The sequence below is a fragment of the Grampus griseus genome (assembly GCF_964374135.1).
Source record: "Grampus griseus genome assembly, chromosome: 8".
In the NCBI taxonomy this organism is placed as follows: Eukaryota; Metazoa; Chordata; class Mammalia; order Artiodactyla; family Delphinidae; genus Grampus; species Grampus griseus.
In genome coordinates this window covers 10572208-10592876 of record NC_139002.1, presented here as the reverse complement: position 1 = coordinate 10592876, position 20669 = coordinate 10572208, and the positions used below count along the sequence as shown (strand labels likewise).

Here is a 20669-nt window from a genome sequence, read left to right as displayed (position 1 = left end):
AGGGGAAAAAGGCTCTGTCTTGCAAAAGTGGTAGCTTTTCCTCCATCTCTCATGACCCAAAAATGTAGTTGGAAGCATTTTATCTTTGGCTGGATTGTGATTTACTTGGGTCATTGCATTTGTAGATAAAAGCTGCAAGCTTGAGAGTCTCCGTTGCAACTGGGAACGGAACTCGCTGGTCCCACATCTCAAAGAAAACTTCAGAGGAAGATCTTTGTCATCTGGATCCCGCATCAAGCGCTCGCCCTGAAGGGTCATGTCCTGGCCTCTGCATCAGGCGGAAACTTTAAGGTTCATGGGAGTTTGATTCCTAGGGCTGTGAGTTACCTCTAAAAATTCTCTCAGCTAGTGATTCCCTAACTCTCGGGTATAAACTGGTACCATTGGTCCATGATGATATTTTCATGGTTTCACAGGGAAGGAAAAATGTAGATGATATAATATGTATGGAGTAAGATGATAAAAGTAAAATATTTAGAATGGCGCCTCGCATACTGTTAGCACTCAGTAAATGTTAGCGGAGACAGACAGCTGTCTGTGTACGGCTGTCAACTGCCTTTTTGTTTCTATTATTGTTTTTGTTGTTGAAATGCCATTTCTTTTTAGGAATAATTGTAACAGGATGGTAGTTTACATTTTTGTCTAATGTCAATAGTCAGCAATATTTAAAAAGTGGGCACCTGATTTCGTATCCAAATTTATTTTTGAACTTTCACTGGTCTCTGAAATCTAAAAGTCTGAGAAACGGTAATCTAGGCGCACCTATACTTCGAATCAAATTTTGTCTAAAACACGAATGGATTCCTTTCCCAGCGACCTAAGGCATCTGATCACTTGGGCCTTGCCCCGTCTGTCCACAAGGAATGGCTGTCTCTGGACAGGGAATTGGACTGGCAGCCCACAGGTACCAGGAAGCTGTAGACTTCTTTCCAAACGGGACCCTAGCTGCTGAGCCCCCCACCCCACCTTGCTCAGAACTACTCTCTCCCGCTTCAACCACCTGCCTTCCCCTGGCTCATCAGTATCAGCTGGAAGCACTGGAGGCGGGAGCCACGTCTCCCTCGGAGACAGCCTCACCAGCAACGGCAGGCTGACCAGTTATCAGCAGCCCATTTCCTTCCGTGAGCCAAGCCTAGCAAGCTAAGCCTCACCTTTGCTGAGAATTAACAGTGTGTGCGAAGATGGTGGATGAATCTTTCTGGCTCTGTTTATGTCACCCGAGTGAGAATCACATTTTGTGTGCAAAGGTGTATGCATCTTTCTGGCTCTGTTTATGTCACCCGAGTGAGAATCACATTTTGGGTGTAATATACCCCTACTCCATGTGTGACATCTGATGTGCGAGACACTGGGATAATGCTAGGCTCAGCTCTGAGTCCTGCCTAAGCAAAGCGACACGGCTCTTCCCTGAGGTTTAGGACAAGGTGGGTCATTCATTCCTTTGTTCAACGAGTAGCATGTGTACTATGTGTTAGACACTGCAGGGGATGCAAAGACGGATCAAACCAGGATCATGCCTGAGAAAGCGTACAGTCCAGAAAGTGAATAATTATATTCTAAGGGTAAAAGGTGATTGGTGACACAATGATAGTTTTGGGAGTTCAGAGCAGACAAAGATTACTTCAACTGAGGGAAATGAGGACGGCCTTAGAGGGAAGAGGGTATTTAGGCCATTGAGCTATCCCAGAGCAAGCCTCTGTCTTTGCATTCAGAGTCCTTCCCTGGAAGGACTTATGGTGTCTTTGCTCCCTTTAATGCAGTGTGTATTTGGGGACGGGGTTTCAGGAGGCAAGGGTGAGGTAAGAGGGGCAGCAGGGAGATAGGAATTGGACATTGACCCGGTGCCTCCTATCTCCTGGAGACTCGGATGGGCCATCTCATCATTACTGAATCCAGAACCCTGAAAAGACGGGCCCCTGAACTGGAGGACCAGCCCCATTGGGTTCCATTTTACTCAATTTTTCAACCCCAAGAACTTGATAGTTAACTTATTCCTGAAAGGTTCACGGGAATCCAGAGAAGCCAAACAGGGCTGGAGATGTGGGCTCTGGCCTCAAGGTCAAAATAAGTTGGAAGACTGCAAAGTAGTATGAACATCTAGAAGCAAAGGGAGCTGGAGGCTCCTGCAGATCTGGACTACCGCTGACCTCAGGTCTAAACCTTCCACAAGGCTTTCCAGGGATTGGAGATGGTTTGCGTCCTTCCTGGGTCCTTATACTAGACCCTCCATGAAGATCAGAACCCCCCAAATTCATAAGTAGGCATGTCATCCTTCTGGATTTATGACATATATTTAAAATATCTTGATGGTGGTGATGGCTTCATGGGTGTATATATATATATATGCCAAAACCTAACAAATTATATACCTTAAATATATGCAGTTTATTGTACATCTCAATAAAGCTGTTGGGTTTTTTTTGAAGTACTTAGAATGGGTGTGAAGTAACCTTCTCAATAACAAAGCCCTCAATAACTCTCAACCTGCACAGATGCGGCTCCCCTGAAGGCCCAATTTAGTACGTGGTTGTTGTGTAAGGGAGGCCATGCCTGCCAACACAATAAAGATAGTTACGATGGGAGAATGTCCAAGTTTGCATCATTTCTCACCCGAATCCCACTGTCCTCATTCCATCCCTTCACCCAGCATTCTTCTCATTTTCACAGCCTACGAGGCCCAGGCTCAAATCCTCGCTGTCTGTCACTTATTAATTAAGTGACATTGGACAAATTACTTTTCTGAGTTTCAGCACTTTGCTCATCTACAAAATGGAGATGTCTTAAGGTTCTTGTGGAGATAGATTCAGTCTACATACTGGGTCCCTGGCTCATAGCATGGCTTCAGTTAATGATGGTTGTAGTAACTGGGGAGAAAGGTTAAAGGAAATAGGAGGGTTTAGTTTGTAAAAGGAGAGAGCAGGATAGGAGACAAACATGAAAGAACGTTCTTCAACTATTTATAAGGAGGATGGGCAGCTATGATGCAGTAGAAATGACATCGGCCGTCTGTCTTGAGACGAGTCACTGAATCCCTCCCTCAGCGTCCATATGTCAAAGGGGGATTGATCACTACATACTTCAGGGTGTGCTTGTAGTATTACATGAGGTGACGTGTATATGAAAATGTCTGGCACAGTACCCATCACAGATAAACGCTCTTAAAACATCACTTTACAAATTGGAGGGCCCTTTACTTGTAAGATTATGGCAGTCCTAATCTTTGTAGCCTTGGGAGGTGGCAGTTTCAAGCATCTCCAACTGAGAGCGGAAAGTCCCTCCCAGGGTTAAGAGCTGTCCTGGAGCGGATGGGGCTCTGCAGTTTCTGAGTACCCTGCAGTGTGTTCCACTGGAGGATGGACGGTCATCTTCCAGAGGGACTTCTGCTGGGTGGGAGGGGGAACAGACCGATGTGTAAAAGTGTTCAGAAATTGAATCGTCTGTGTCAGGAAGGCAGGAACTGGGAAGGCTGGGGAAGGGTGGAGGCGGCTCAAATGAGCTGATGCTCCCTGTAATAAATACTATTGACATATGCGCAAACCTTAGAGCAGCCAGTGGGAGCTTGGTAAACTGGAGATAATGGCACGTTCTGTCCTGGGCATGACAGCTTTTGTTTTGAGAGACATGAATGGTTCCCCAGAATTTCCAGACCTCCTCCAAGCACACACACTCAGCCGCCAACGTGTGTGATCTCCGCGTACCCCCTCCCATGCCCTCTGCCTCGGGGACGGAAAGAAGCCCAGCAGCAACCAGGTATCCTGGTCATGATGAGCAGGGGGCACGGGCCAGCATCTTGGGCCCCTTTGCAATCTCCAATTCAGGTGGCTGTATTCCTGCAAACGGTCTCTGAAGATGTGTACATGCTTTAAAATCCTTGGGGCTGCTGAGCCATTGAAAGAGCTTTAGGCTAGGAGCCAGGACACCAGGCTGGCCATGAACTAGCTACATGATCTAAGGAAAGCCACCTGGCCTGTCTGAGGCCAGTTTCTCTCCCTCTGTCTCTCCCTTCCCTCCTGAGAGGTATTTTCCATGGACCAGCAGCCATAGCTGGAAACTTGTTGGAAACATGGAATCTCAGGCTCCACCCCAGACCTTCTAAATCAGATCTCGCATTTTAAGAAGGTCCCCAGCTGATTCATAAGCACCTTAAAGTCTGAAAAGCGCTGGCTTAGGTGACCTGAATAGCACATGAACTTACGGCACCAGCTCTGCAGTCAGACTGCCTGGGTTCAAACCCAGACTTCACAGCTCACTAGCTGTGTAACTCTGGCAAGGACTTCACCTCCTCTGTAAAAGGGGATCCTAATAGTACCTACATGGTAGAGTTATGAGGATTAAATGAGATAACATATACAAAGAGCTCTGCACAAAGAAGGCCTCATTAAATAACTTTTTTCATTTATAAAATGTCTCGGTTGCTAGGCACACCATAGAGAAAAAAAGCAGATGTTTATTTGTCGTCTCTTTACTGACTACTTATCTCTGTGTCAAGCACTGTGGGGATACAGAAGTCAGTGATACAAAGTCCAGACTCTTGTAGAAAGAGACAAGAGACAAGTGCATGAGCAGAGGTAAAAAGAAGACTTCAGACTGTGATAAATGTTAGGGGGAAAATAGAGCAGGGTAATGTGAGGTGATCAGGCCAAGGCTCTGGTTAGAGGGGAGGCTGAGTGGAGCTCAGGGAGGGTCTCACGGAGGAAATATTTGCACTGAAACCTGTAAGGTAAGAGTCAGCCTTGCAAAGACCAGGAAGAGAGCGCTCCAGGCGAGGGACAGATGTGCAGAAGCCCTGGGATGCGAGCATTTCCAGAGGCAGACGCCTGGGCAGGTCAGACTGTATGTGGGTCTATTCTAGTGCCAGCGAAAGCACTGGGGGCAGAGCCAGGGAGCTGGGGGAGCAGGGAGACCTGGTGGGGGCACAGGTGAAGCATCAGTTCACAATGCCTGCATGGGGAGGATGGCGAGGGATCGTTGGGGCCTGAAGCCTCCCGCTAAGGAGTACAGCTGAGTCCTCCTGCTGCAGAGTGGGAAGGACCTAGAAATTCTCCCCTCCGATCTCTCCTGGTGCACGGTGACAACTGAGACCCAGAGAGGGAGTTGCCCAAGGTCCTTCTCCACACTGCCTGAGGTAGGTCCCCAAACTGGCCTGTAAACTATGACTGTGTGTTATTTCCAGAGTGAGGCTGAATAACTGTTTCACAACTACTCCCCACCCCCCGCCGTGTCCTCCCTGCCCCCTCTATGCCCCCAGCTGCGCGTCTCCAGGCTCCTGACCCCTCACCCACCCCCTGACGCAATATCTTCATCTCACATGACACGTACTCTTGCTCCACTGTTTGCTGAAGATCTTACACCTTAATGACTCTGCTTTTCCAAATCCCGCATTTCACTTCGTGTCTGTACCAAACATTCTGGCCTTTAACTACATTCCGTCTGACATCGTTCACCATTTCCTTTTTCCTCTGTCAGTCTGGTCCCCTGATAGGACTTGGATGAGCAAGTATCCAGCACACCACACAGGAGTTGCTTCACAATGGAAATCTGTATCTTCTGATAAAATCCACCCACAGCCAAGCCCTTGGAGCTCCCAGGGAAAACAACATGCACAGACGAAACTGTTACAAAACCAACCTATGTCAGAGGCATCTCTCCCTATTATGAGAAAAGCGATGGTTTGATTTCTCGGTGTCAGGGTGGGATTAAAATCACAGCAGAGGGCTTCCCTGGTGACGCAGTGGTTGAGAGTCCGCCTGCCGATGCAGGGGACGCGGGTTCGTGCCCCGGTCCGGCAAGATCCCACATGCCGCGGAGCGGCTGGTCCCGTGAGCCATGGCCGCTGAGCCTGCGCGTCCGGAGCCTGTGCTCCGCAACGGGAGAGGCCACAACAGTGAGAGGCCCGTGTACCGCAAAAAAAAAAAAAAAAAAAAAAATCACAGCAGAAATAGGCTTTGTCTGAAACGGCTCTAACTGAGCAGATGAACACATCCATCTCCAGGCCTGCCTGTCGTCCCCTCCCTTGAGCTGCCCTTCTTTCAGAGTCCCTACTGAGCATGTGACTTGGAACAGAGAGAAAGCGGACCAATGTGGGTTATGCTTCATTTAGTATGAGGCTGCTCCGCCACCCCAGCCTTACAAATGTCTTTTCCTACCTTGCCTGGTACCTGTGGTTTTCACATGTGACAGTCAGGTTTGAGAGCAAAGAAACTAACAGAAGATGACACACCACCACCATCACTCGAAGGACGAACACCTGCTTTGACCCAGGTTTACTCTAAGATGAGCCAAGGCCTAGAGGAGCCTGTGAAGCGTGTGAGGAGCTGGCCAACCACCTCCTCGCTGGAGCACAGGTTCAGTGATAACTTCTATTTACGTCCCAGTGAAGTGCTCGCCGTGGGGAAGGAAGGGCCAGGTAACCGCTGCCGGCTTGCTTGCAAAGCTAGGTTAGGATCCTGTGACGAGGAGCCAGGCGTCACACAGGAAATCCTGTAGGTGTGGAGCGCTGCTTGAATAGCCTACTATTCCTTCCATAACTAACTTGGAGAGTCTGCTCTTCGGCGAGCACGGCTCAATTAGGTGCTTTGCCCTCTGTGCTCTCATTTCCCGTGTCTCCAGGCCCCAGGGGCATAGGCCGCTGCTGGCCCCAGGCAGACCCTGGGTAATTTGCTGTCGGCCACTGCCCGCTCCAGCCTCGCCCCAGTAAAAGGAAAGGAGAATCCAGGAAACTTCAGAACCTTTATAACGTCATCATTCCAAGGACAGACAGAAAAGCTTAACCACGCATCACTCATGCCCACACAGCACCAAGACACCCTCCAGCCTTCTCACCCCCATGTGCTCAACCCTGGGACCTTTAACTCTTTTCCTCTCAGCCTATAAGCCTAAGTCTTGAGTGTCAATGGACATCACCTGAGGTTACAGCAGGTGATGGTCCCAGGTCAGGGAACTCAGGTGCACATCTTCCATTTCCCCAACTCCTGCCAAAGGTGCCCGAGGTCCTGCTCTGGAGCTTCTCAGATGTTTCTTATGTTCTGCAGGGAGCTTGCAGATCCTGGTTCAGTGGGTCTGGGTGGGACCCGAGATGCTACATTTCTAGCAAGCTCCCTGAGCTACCCCTGCCACTCATCTGAGGATCACACTTTGAGTGGTCTACTGCTTGGGCGACCAACCAGATGGTTTTCTCAGGACTGTCCTTGTTTTATCATTGCAAGTCCTGTGTTCCACGTCCTGAGAAACCTCCCAGTCCTGGGCAGATCAGAATGGTTGATCACTCGAGACAAATCTCAAGCTTTCCCAGAGTTGAAGGCAGCCATATCTGGCGACAAAGCTTATGCATTGCCCCCTCCATGAGCTGGTAATGAGACACTGCAGGATGAGAGCCAGTGAGGCGTCCTGCTGTGGGGTGTTGCTGCCATGCATAGGGAGGCTCATGGTCCAGTAGAGGAAGGGGATGAGCAATGGTTTGGGAGCCAGGAGACCTGACTTCTCCTTTTGATTCTGCTAGTAATTAGCTGTATAACACCAGGAAAATGTCTTAACCTCTCTGATCCTTTTCGATAAAATGGAGGCTGACAATACCTGTCTCACAAAGCTGTCGTGAAGATTAAATGCGCTAACATACACATAAGCACTGAGCTGGGAAATAATATTTTTTGAATCCCACCAACACTTCCTGTAATCATTGACTTGTGTTTCCTCCGTTTGCCCTACCTCGGATACCCTAGTGGAGTTAGTGATGTGCAGGGTGAATCCACCAAGACAAAGGAGAAAGAGGGAGGAAGAGGACCTTTGACTCCACGTGCCGGGCAACACAGGAAAGACGAGGTGTACAGAGTTCACACTTGCCTGTGCTGCACGTATGTGTGTGTGTGTGTGTCTCACTCTGTCCCTCTCTCTCTGTTTCTCTCTCTCTCTGTCTCTATCTCTTTGTGTGTCTTTGTCTCTGTGTGTGCATGTCTGTTTCTCTGTCTTTGTCTCTTTCTGTCTCTTTCTCTGTTTTTTCTGTCTCTCTCTGTCTTGCTCTCTTATCTCTCTCTCTCTCTCTGCTTCTCTGTCTCTCTCTCATTAAGTACCAGATCCGAGAGCAGCCACACTGGGTCCAGAGAGAGAGAGGGGAAGAACAAGGGGAAGGTCAGGCTCAGGTGCCAGGCATGTGAGGACGGTCACCTGGATTCCTCAGGGCTTGGGAAGCTACAGGACTCCGGGAACAGGGAGGGAGAGGCAGTGGAGCAGAGACGGTGGCTACGGAGAGGTGGCCCCATTTCCGGCTCACCTCCTTTGAGGATGGAGAGGCCGCAAGGCGGGAGCCTGAACTTTGCTATTGGCTGGAGGGATGGGGGATGGACCTCCAGCCAAGGAAAGCAGATGGAGACCAGGCCTCAGCTAGAAACCCAGACTCTACCCGCCTGGGCCAGGAATCCATTCTAAGTGGGAATTCTAGGTCTGCGGAAATCTGGGACACCCAGTTTAGCCCACACTCTTTGTTGTTCAGGTCAGTGGAAAAAATCAGACATTTTTCTTCCCACCTTGAGGTTTGCCTTTCCTCCCAAATTGAAACAGGAAATACAATTCAACATGTCTCGAATGTGGGTACTGGGCTCACTGGATCTAATTTTGGTCAGGACAGAAGTAGGGGATGCAGAGCCTTGCAGCTCCATCTTGGGCCAAATCCTCAAAGACCACATGGTGGCCTCCCATCCACGTGTCCCCATAGGTACGTCATCCATCTGTCTCTCCACTCCTGTCTTCCCCAGATCATTACTGAAGCAGAAAGCAAACTCAGCTCCAGTCTGTACAGCTGTACAGCCTACGACAGAACACCTGACCTCTTCAGCCTGACTTTTCTGACCCAAAATAGGGATGACAATAATACTGGCCTTGCAGTGGACTTCCCTGGTGGCGCAGTGGTTAAGACTCCACGTTCCCAATGCAGGGGGCCCGGGTTCGATCCCTGGTCAGGTAACTAGATCCCATATGCATGCCACAACTAAGAGTTTGCATGCCACAACTGGGGAGCCGGCGAGCCACAACTAAAGAGCCGCAACTAAGACCAGTGCAACCAAATAAATAAAATAAATATTAAAAAAAAAATAATACCGGCCTCACAGATTGTTGTGAGGATACCAGAAATTTCTGGTATGAAAGTCCCTAGGATGACGCCTGCTACATAACAGGTGCTCAATAAAACATTACCTGACAGCGAAGGCAGAAATTAACCAGCCTGTGTTTGCCCAGGCTGGACAGCCCAAGCGGGCACAGGCCTTGGGGAGCGTGTGATGGAGAGGGCAGAGTGGGGAACATAAGTCTGGCCCCCTGTGATTCAGCTTCAGCAAACTGCAGACAGTATGCAGGGCAGCATAAGGAAGGGCGCCTCTTGCCTGGAGCTGAATAACACAAAAAGTTACTCTCCTAGAGCAGTTACAGACAACTGGGGCACAGACAGGGTTTATGCACCTCTTGGGATCCTGGAGCAGGGTGACATTCCCCGAAGGACATATGGGAACTCATCTGCAGGATGGAGGGGCAGTGGTGACCGGAGCCCCGAAGGCTGGCCCTCCTGGCCTGGTATCTGCTGGCTTCAAGCAGACCCTCCAAATACCTCTGGGCTGAGCCTCTCCCAGCAAGGACAGTCACGGGAATCAGGACAGCCATTTATTAGCTTATTATGTACCAAGCAGGATGCTAAAATTCTTTGTATGCATTGCCTCATTTAATTCTCACAACAAACCTGTGAATTGTTAATAGATGTGAGTACTGGTGAGAAAACTAAGGTCAGGAAGGTGAAGTGCCCAAGGTCACACGGTTATAAAGTGGCCCAGCCAGGAGCCCGGGGCTGAGCTCTTACAGAAGTGGCTACGCGGCACATCCACATGGCCGCCTATGTGCCTTCCCCCACTCTTCCCTTGAAGAGTGATTGGAAATAAGTGGAACTGTCACTGGAAGTAATGAGAAGTGACAGAGGCTGGGTTGGAAGGCTCATTGCTCCAAGTCAAAATGATCTCCACAAACCCAAGCCTAAATTTAAACAGTGAAGTCGCAAAGCACTTTCCCTCTCCAGGAGTTGACACCCTCTCACCCCCAACCCTCCCAACAAGAGAAGAAGTAAGGTTATGTCAGGGGCTGAGTCTGTTCAATACACCAGATTTCTTCTGGAGCAAAAAATTCCTTTTCGGCTTGATCCTATTCACTTTCCACATGGACAAATATTACGAAAACCTCAGGTGACCAGACCACCGTTCTTAATTAAGAGATCCAAATTCACTAATGTATTTCTTCCTCTTTTTCTTTTCTTTTCTTTTTTTAAACATCCCATGAGGGACGAGGAACCAGAGGCAGCTATGTAACTGGCAAGTTGTGAGGGAGAACGAACCATAACTTTCAACAGGCAAGGATGTCGGGAGGTCCGATCCTTCCAGAAAGCACCTGGCTGAACGCCAGGACACACAGCACTGCATCCGTCCCTTCTGATGATGACGGGGGGGATCCATCAAGCCACCAGCTGTTTATTTAGCACCGGCCCCACTAATGTGCAAGTGCTGTGGATGACAGGGGAACATCAGCCACCGTCCTGAAGACGCACGTGGGAAGACACAGCCCATCTCCGTAAGACGGCACAGAATTGAGTTGCTACCCCCCCAGGACTCCTAAAAGCCCTGGTACTTGCCTTGATGACAGCGCTCTCATATATCTGCAATTCCCTGTTTATGACTATGTCGCCCCACTGGGCTGAGTTCTTAGATGGTGGAAACTGTGTTCCATATCAGTGGCACCTGAGAGCCTAGCACAGGGCCTGAACTACAGAAGGAGCCCCCCCCTCCTCTAGTTGTTTTGTGAGTGAGGGTGCATGAATGATGTCGAAAATGTTATGGGACACACATGAGAGTCCCTGGAAGCTCCTGAAAGCTGCTGCCACTCTCCGTGAAACAGAAAGAGCTCAGAGAAGCTGCTCTGTAAATGCCAGCAGGGCCGAGCTTTCAGCTTTTGCGTCCTCGCTCTCTGTTTCTGTGTCTTCCTCTCTTCCTCCCTCTCCTCTTTCTTCTCCCCCGTCGCCTTTCGTGACCTCAACTCTCCAGATCCCCTTGCTGCCTCGCTTCAGAAAAACCTCCCATATTCCACACCGATCTCGGAAGACAGCTGCCCATGTTCCCTTCTCAGTGTGGGCACAAAGGCAGCGGCTTTCTCCCCTGTGTCCCGTGGAAACAAAGTAGCCTTCAGTCTTATCACCAGCAGACTCTGGCCGAGGCTCCACACACAGTGATCCAACCACTGTCACTAACAAAATAAAGGTTGTCGGACTTCAGCATTCTTCCCCATTCTGGTCTATGTGTTGCCAAAGGAAATAAACTTATTTTCCCAGACTCTAGACAGTTAGGAAGCTCAGATAACCAGATTTTTTTTTTTTTTTTTTTTTTGGTACCGAATGCATTCTTCTTTGGGAAGAAGTCAAAACTGCTGAAAAGAGGAATTTAACTACAAAAGGCAACATATAGGGTGAGTTGTAGCCAATACACTCGCCACCCATAGCCTCAGGACAAATAAGGAGTTCACGCAACCAACCCCAAAGCAAGGCGAGGTCTCCACAACTACGAGAGTCTTCCGATTCGTTAGAAGGAACTAGTAACCCATGTACGACATCCATAGTAATTCTGGGTTATAAACAATAGACATTAACCCAAACGAACCATTTCTTAACAATTTCAATGGAGTGGGGGGGAGGGGGTGATAAATGTTCTAACCGAACTTTCCACTGTGGGATTTATCGTTTGGAATCCTGTAAATGAAGCCTTGCTTCAGCCTGATCCTCTCTCCTTGGTAACACAGAAGCCTTGATTTCAGAATAACTATGTGCCTCCTGATAATTGGAAAGCAAACAGTTTTTGGAATCCAAAATGTTGGGTCGGTGTCCTGGCTCAGCTATGTACTGAGAGGGTCATCTTGAGAAACTCACTTTATTTCTCTAGGCCTCAGTTTATTTACCTGTAAAGTGGCATAATGATGACATTTACTCTCAAAGAGTGATTTGAGAACGAGATAAGGTGTGTTAATATATTTTGTAAACTGTGAAACTTTGTACAAACGTTAGCAATAAATTCTACTGCCGTCATAATCCTACCCACATCGTTCTCTCTCAGGTACTACGAGTGAGCTCATAATACACAATTCATATTTCAAAACCCAACCACAAGTTCAAATCCATGCAGGGAAATCATTAAGCTACATACTTAGTGGGTGCACTTTATTGTATGTAAATTATGCCTTAATTTTAAAAACTGAAGGAAATGCTAATGCCTGCAAACAGTTTCATGCAACAGACCCTCTACTCAGAAGTCTACCCTGGGTGCCCATGCTTGGGGTTGTTCTGTAGGTAACTCTGCTCAGGATGAGGTCCTTTTGGTGAGTATTTCAGGTACTAAACTTCTAGGGCAGAGGTCTCTGGCCATCTACCCTGACCTTGAATGATGCTGCCTGGCTAACAGTGCCCCAGTGCAGACCCAGGATGGAGTCACTACTGCTCTCTTCACATTAGGCAGCCAGCCGTTCTGAATTCATAATCATATGCTACCTATTGCCATGAGGGCTCCGTGCCTGAAAAAAATCAGATGAGCGTGGTAACACCCATGTGTTCTGATCACAGCCACATCAGGCAGGACCAGCCGGAAAATTCTCAAAATTATAAAAAAAACAGAGAATGTTAATGGTATAAGGAAACACAGAGATCACCTGAGTCTAGCAATCTCGTTTCACAGAGAAAGAAACTGAGGCTCAGAATAGTAATGACTTGCCGAGAATAACCCAGCAAAATTGTGAAGAAGCTAGAGCTGTTGATTTCCCTTTCTATTCCTTGTAGGCACACCTGCATCTTTAGGACTTTGCGTATAATCCCTTTTTCCTGAATATACCAGACATTATACAAGGCACTGCAGAAGTTTCCAGGATTTCTAGTTATGATGGCTAAACTGAAATGTTATGACATCGGCCCTATTTTTCAGACAATTTCTCAACATAAAACCAATGGCAATTATTCAGCACTGACTACATTTAACTGAAGCATCTGAAGAGCTTAACTACATGAGCTGAAAAGGAGGGAGAGAGATTTTCCACTTCGAGAAGGTGTGACAGGACAGACTATGGAGTTAGGGGGTCTTGTCTTGGCCCTTCTACTAAGCTACCTGTTTAACTTTAGCCAAATCTCTCTGAACTTTGGTTCTTTCTTCATCATAAAAGAAGGGGTAGGTTTAGGTCAAGGATTTACTTGGGTTCCAAGGAACGGTATCAGGAGGTCAATGAACCCCTAGAAGTTATAGGAAAATCTGATGTATATGTGTCTTTTTCTAAGAAGTGGATTCAGGGTTTTCACTGGATTCTCAGAGGGGTCTGGGATTCAAAATTTTAAGAACCACTGATTTAGATAGTGTCTTAGCCTTTCCCCATGTCTGCTAATCTTTGATTCTACCTTTTAAAAATGTCTGTCTAGTTCATCATCATTAGGTACATTTATGAAATATACTCATGTGTACTTTGCCCAGCTGAGCAAAAGATAAAAATTGAATGAGACAAGATATGAGCCTACCGGGAATGTATCTATATTATAACCATCACCGTTAATGTGGGAAGACGAGGGAGACCCGTCATTAAACCACAGGCCAGTGGACCAAGCATTCAAGCACTCCTCAAACTCATTTTTTTGGAAACAAAGCTCCTTCCCCATCCTGGCAAAAGTTTCCATGAATTCTATTGTTAATGTCTGGTACTAACGTACTTGATATATTAAGTCTGTATAACAAATGTATTATCTGGTCCTTGTCCATGTAATGTTCTATGTATAATTATTTTGAAAACAGTACTCATTGTGTTTGCATTAATGGACAAGGCAGCACAAAAGCAAACAGTTAAAACTGGGCTCCTCGCAATTGCGTTGTTCCACAGTCAAAGAGTAATAATACTCCAGATCTTTCACCTCTCTTGACCTTAAATGTTTCAAATATCCAATTATTTTAACAGATACTTCACAAGCTTTTAGTTTCTGCTAGGTACTAAAAGTGGTACCCAGATGAATGAGGCATGGACCTTACACTCTAACTGGAGTGTTAGGTAAGTATTCAGATCGCTGTAATACAAAGTAGCATAATAGAACGGCTACTGGGATTCAAAGGAAGGAAAAACGTATATTCTGCTGGTGAGATCATGGACAGGTGTATGGAGGAAGTGGTATTTGAAGTGAGACTTGGAGAGTGAACATGATTTTGATCTGGAGGGTCAACGATCTGTAAGGGTGGAGAGTAAGAGGGCATTTTTGGTGGAGGGATTATCATAAACAAAAACATAGAGCCAGAAAGAAGCATGGGGCATGGTTTGAGTACAGGAAGTAATCCAGGTTTCTTGGAGAGTTGTTGGGCGGTGAGTTGTGAATGATATTGTGTAAAATCTTTAATATGAGAATGAAGTGTATATACTTGACATTATAGGCAATGGAGACTACTAAAAGTTTATGGAAGAGCAGAGTAAGATCATGGAATCAGAGAGAATGCGAATTCAAAATCCCTCCACCCCCATTCTGCAGTCAAGGAACCCAGAGAGCTTGCCAGATTCCTAATCCAAATTCTTTGCCTTATACCAGCTGTTTCACGAGGTTACTAGGGTAGCAGTATGTAGGAAGGGAAGAGAGAGCTTGGGCAGGAGACCACGTGGCAGCTATTACAGAAGTCCAGGAAGAAGTTCAGGTAGGATAATGAGACCTGAGCAACAGGGGAAGGGGAGAGGTGGTGGTCAGAGGAGCTGCTGGGGGAACCCATGAAGTCCCCCTTGTTTCCCCTCCGTGGGGCTCAGAGCATTCCTTTTCATTCACATCAGAAAGGCAGGACATTTGATTTCACTCACTGGTGGGTCCAGAACTCTTAGCCCTCCTGACTCCCCTTCAATACTGTGCTTTCTCTAGAAAAAAAGAGGCCAGAAGTCACGCTAGCAGTGGCCAGAAGCCACGCGGGATCTGTTCCTTTCAGGGAGCAGGAGATGATTTTAGGATTCAGGCAACACTGAGGGCTTTCTTTCTGGCTTTCCTAAAGAGTGCCCGTCCAGGCATCCCAGGGCTCAAAACCACTTTGCAAATAAGCCTAATCCAGCCCACAAGAGTGGTTCCCCAGGGGCTGCTGACCCATGCAGGGATTTCAGTTCCTTCAGTGTTGCTCCCCTCAAACGCTGGTCTCTGGCTCTCCAACCTCATCTCAGGTTTTCTGCCCTGTCCCTTGTCCTGACCCTTCAACTCATCTCCTCTGTGACTTCTTACTTGAACAGTTTATTCAATTCAGAGCTGGGATGTCATATGTCATGACGAGGGCACTGATGTGGCAAAGGCTTAATAGTAGGTGAACACCCTATTAGTAGGTGAACAGTAGATGAGCATGCAGTTGTGAAGAATTTCTAAGTCAGTGGCCCACTGTTTCTCTTCTGCATGGCATTTGGTTTGTAACAAGTTTATAAAGACAGAACCCTCCCAAAAAACATAGCATGAGAGACAATTTCTATGAGAAAGACATCAACCCAACAGATGATACTCTCACCAGAGGAATGATACACATAGTAGGCGCTCAATAAAAAATGGCTAAGGAACCAATGACATCTTTTGATCCATGCCTTGGTCTGTTCCTCTTTCTCATGAACTAAGACGTTGACCATCATCAAAGGCAGCTGATTTCAACTGACCATGCGGGCCAAAGTCACTTTCCACCAGAAACTGTGCCCAAATGGGGCTGGTGTAGAGCAGGTGCTCAAACACTCTTAGCTTTTTTCCCTTTCCCAGGCTCCTCCCATGGGGCAGGATCTCGCTGATGTCTCCTGCTCCGTGAATAGGACTGAACTGGATCTCAATGCAGAGAACATCTTTAAGAGTCCTTCTGTGGTGCCGGAAGCCTATAACATGGCGGTTTAGCAAGCAAACAACGTGCATTCAAATCCTATCTCTGCCAACGAGGAGCCTACGGCTTTGAGCGAGTTACCTGACCTCTTTACATCTTGTTTTCTTCACCTGTAAAATCGGGGTAATAATAGCGGGTGGCCAATAGGGTTGGCGTGAAGAATAAATGAGTCAACAAGATAACCCACATAACATGCTCAGCATAGTAAGTACTCAGTGAGTTCCAGCTGCTTTTAATAAGGCTGCTCTGCCGTTCGAGCCTACTGACATCGGGTGGTTGGTGGCTTAGGGGTAAGGCCAGCAGAAGTACCATCCAGATACGCCATGTGCTCAGGAGCGGCGCTGCCATACTTGGCTGGTATTTACAAGAGCCTAGAAAATCGTGGCTCCTCACCTGCCCTACCTGAGCAATAGTTTAGGTTAATCCACCTCTTTTATTCCTCTAACCTGGGTGAAGAGTTATTGTTGGCCTGAGGCTGGCCTAGGCAGGCATGCATACGGCCTAGTTGGTTTGTAAGGTTTCAAAAAGAGACAGAGAGCTCTAGACATCTAATTCAGAGGGAGTTTTTAGTGCCTCTTCACTTTTGTTTGGGGACTTTTCCATCCATTAGGTCCCTGACAAACTCCTGGTGTTTAAGGCTGTCAGAGCCAGAAGGGACTTAGGAACCATCTCCTTTGCTTGTTTGGGAGCGAAGGGAGCTGAAGGCCTGGTAGTGGGTAAGTGGTCCAAGGTCACCCAGCGAGTCAGTTCGAAACTGGGACCAGTTCTCACCTGGTCTGGTCTCCAGGGCAGCGCTCACTTTACCACGCCTGCTGGCTCTTTGGTTTTCTGAACTCAGGCTCACATTTGGTCCTGGCTCTAGGTGTAGCCCTCGTTTCCCTGGTTCCTATCATGACTTTCCTTCAGCTCCCCAGTCAGCCTTCCCTGACCTGGTGCATCTCCCTCCTGTCAGCTCTTGCCCACACATCCTTGATGGGCACTGTCCTGCCCTGTCCTGTAAACTTGCCTGCTTCCAGCCCGGGTGAGTCTATGCCTTAGGGCCTCTGAGGCCTCAGAAGTCCCCAGAAGGGACACGCGGGGCAGCACTTCTCTTGGCCCCAGAGCCTGTTTCCCTCTATTCTCTCCTCCGCTCCATTTTTCTCTGTCTTGATCAGTCTCTCTCAGGCTTGCTGTTCTGCCTCACATCCCTCCTCCTCTTTCCTCTCTCCCTCCCAGCCCTTTCCCTTCCCCTCTTCGTCCCTCCCAGTCTGTCCGCACCTTCCTGGTCCTCCTGGGGCTCTGCCCTTTCCCCTCTCCTGCTTTCCTCTCCCCCTCTCTTCTCCCACTCCCTTTCGCTTACCCTCCAACACATCTGTTTCTAATCTGCGCCCTCCAGGCGCCTGTTTGAAACGAAAAAGCTCCCCCCACCCTCAGGAACCTGGCACAAAAATTCCTGAATAATACCTTCCCTCTCCCAATTCTCCAGTTTCCCCAGATACTCCTGAAACTAAACACCACCCCCAAAAGCACCCGCCACACCATGCGGTTCTCGGCCAAACTTAACCAGGAAACACCCCAACGCCCAAGGCTGCTCCAGGGCCCAGATGTGCGAGACGTTTTCGATGGCCGACTGGGCGGCCCTCCGCTGCCAGATGTGTTCCTCCCTGGCCGGGAGGCAGGGACACTGGCGTCCGGCTCACTCCGGGGGCCGCGGGGACAACCGTTCGGAGCCCGTATCGCGGCCCGGGTGCGGGACAGTGTGTGCCCGGGGCCACCCGCCCTCCCCAGGCACTCACCTAGCCCGAGCAGGACGAGGAGGATCATCCCGATGCCCCGGCGCGGGCTCCTCCCCGCTCAGTCGCTGCTTGGCTCCGGGGCGGGCGGGCTCAGCCGACGGACCTCGGGCGAGCTGGGCGCGGCGCCTCGGGGTGCGCGCGGGGCGGCTGCAGCCATGTGCCGGCGCGGGAGCGGCCCCACGCCTCGCGCCCCTCTCCGGGATCCCCGCAACGGGCGCAGAAGGGCTTCCAGCGCTCGCCCTGCCAGCTGGCACTCGGACGGGAGCGGGGACCCGGGTCAGCGAGGAAAAGGCGAGGCAGAAAGACCCTACCGCTTCGTGGAACACTTTTCCCTGTTTGGAAAGAAAAAGGAGTGAAGAAAGAGATGGGGGGGAAAATAGAGTGAGCTGGAACCACATGGTTGCCTCCCACCGGCAGCCCCTCCCTCCCTCCCTTGCTCGCTCGCTCGCTCGCTGCTCCCTCCCTCCCAGCGCTCGGGGCGCGCAGGGCGCCGGCCGGGCAGCCGCGGGGGTCGGGCCCGCGGGGCTCCGCCGGCGGCGGGAGGGAGGAGAGGGGATGCGGCCGCTCGGAGGCCGGTGGTCGCGCCCGGCGCTCGGTGTGGGGTCGACCCTGTAGGAGAGAGCCGGGGACACTTGGCCACGAGCGAGGATGAGGCCTTGTCAGCCTCCTCGGTCTCCGTCCTCCCTGCGTCCTTCTCTCCACTTCTCTCTCGCATCCTTTTCTCGCTCACACACACTCTGCTTCCGCACAAATCTGCGCTTTCTCCTCTTCCATCTCCTCTCTCCATTTCTCTCGCGTTTGCATTCTCCTTGCCTCTCCTCTCTCACCTCCTCCCTCCTCTCCTTTCCTTCCTCATTCCTCTTTTCTCCTCTCCTCCTCCCTCTCTGCCACGTTTAGTCGGGGTGAAACTCCAGACCCACCGTGCAGACAGCCCAGCCTGAAAGTGACAGTGGACTGTCAAGCAACGGGTCTGGTCGGGCGCTCCTGACTCCACGGCCTGTTTGGGCTCCACAGCCTTTCCGTAGGCCTTTCGCCCTCGCTGTTTCTCCCTCGGCGGTAATCACAGCAGCCCCCGCTCGGATCCGGCCGAGCTAAGCGAGCCATCCCCCCGGGGGGAGTGAGGTTCACAACTCTGTGGAAAGGAGTCCGTTAGGAAGCCCTGGAGCTGACCTCCCTGCACGTGGCCCTGGACAAAACAGGCATCACCTCCTTTCAGAAAAGAAGGCAGAGGGCACGGATTCCCTCCTCCGTGCGAGGGACCCCGCCCAGGAGGCCCGCGGAGGGCTGCCCGCGAGCTCCCGGGCCGGCGCCTGGGGTTGTGTCTACCAGGACCCTGCTGCTCGGCGGTGGCGGGAGGGGACTAGAGAAGGAAAGGGCAGCGACGGCCACGCTCAGGTCTCAACTGTCCTGAGGCTCCGAGAAAGCCTGGACCTGCACTCTCTGGTGCCCGGGCTCTGGACGTCCCTGGAGCGGGGGCTGCTGCTTCAGCCAGACGGAGGCACGACCTGACCCGTGCCCGCGAGGGGAGCTGGGGCCAGCCTTCAGCGGCGGGGCAGGCTGCTCTATCACACTTTCAAGCCCGTTTGCCCAGTCCTCGCTCCAGGGGCCTTAGATGCCGGAGCTGTACGGTCCTTTCTAATTAGCTAGTCTTTTCCGGTGGAATGAAACCAACCCCATCTCATAAGTGAGGAAAGCACAGGCCTGGAGAGGTGACGGCGCTCTCACCAGGTCCTTCAGAAGGGTAACAAAAGCAAGGGCTGCTCTTGGGGCTTTGGGATCAGCTGTGAGAGTCGCTTGAGTAGAATTCGGGCATTTTTCCCCTCTCTCCTCGCCCCCCACCCCTTTTTCAATAGCTGTTTATTATGCATCTACTCTGTGCCAGATGCTTTTGTAGGTGTTGAGGACACAAAGTGAGTAGAACTTGGTTACTGACATTTCTTAAACATTTGGAACTAGGATATCTTGGCATCACCTATGGACCAGGAAGTGTATTAATTATTTAATATTTATCGTTTTATTAATTCTTATGATAATGCTAAGGGATAGGCAGTTTTGATTCCATTTTAAAGATGAGGAAACTATAACCTAGAGAGGTTAAATATCATGCCCCAGATCACAAAATATTAAAACTCTTCTATTCCAATATTAATATTCTAATGTATTCGTATTAATATTAAAAATAAAACATTTTAAAAGTCTGACTACTTTTTTCCATTTTATACTTCTTGTGTAATAGGAGAAATAGAAATATTCATAACTATAATTCACATATGAATGTGCTGAAAAAATGTCAATTCTCTTAGGCTGAGGAAGGTAGGAGGGAAACTACAGAGAAAGTGACTTTTTGTCATTTCTGTCTTAAAATTTTATTTAATATTGATATATTTTCAGACTTAGAGAAAAGTTGCAAAAATAGTACAAAAAATCCTTGTATACACTTCACCCCAGATTTCTACTTTTTATTTCTTTCTAAAAGAGATATTTCTGTAAACGTTTTAAAGCCCCATCTCTACTCCTCCATCGCTGGTGGCCTTTCTCATGAACCTGGTGACACCATGTATTGAGTGAGGGCTGGTGTGCACATGAAGACAGATGTATGCAGGTGTAAACAGACATGTGTTTAAACCCACGTTGCTCAGGCTGAAGATAACAAGATAGCTTCAGCTCCAAGTTGTTAGTCAGTCACCAGCATAGGAAATGCCGATTTCATATGATTTTTGCTGAGATTGGGTCATAAACACTCAGTTTCCCCAGGTCTGAAGTCTTATAGCCAGTATATATTGGGCATAGACTCCTTGGGGAGAGTCCTTGGGTCTCTGGAGATGACTGTCCCTGAATCTGAAGCCCCCTTTCTGTTACTAGGCATCTGTGAGCCAGAAGAATGCCCCAGAGCCCCTGGGGATGGCTCACAACTCAGAAACACATCGCCTACCTACGCTGTGTCCCACACTGATTGGGCTGGGATCCAAAAAGGTACCGGCAGTCTTTA

General features: G+C 49.2%; 1 protein-coding gene across 1 annotated transcript in view; it reads right to left on the bottom strand.

The window, feature by feature from the left end:
• The window catches only part of CLMP (CXADR like cell adhesion molecule), an 87527-nt gene extending 69546 nt beyond the window's left edge, over positions 1-17981 (bottom strand). Inside the window, exon 1 of the mRNA XM_082661072.1 lies at positions 17681-17981. Coding sequence (XP_082517198.1) covers positions 17681-17708 — 28 coding nt within the window. The 5' untranslated portion in view covers positions 17709-17981. The remainder of the gene's footprint in view (positions 1-17680) is intronic.
• Positions 17982-20669: the final 2688 nt, after the last annotated feature.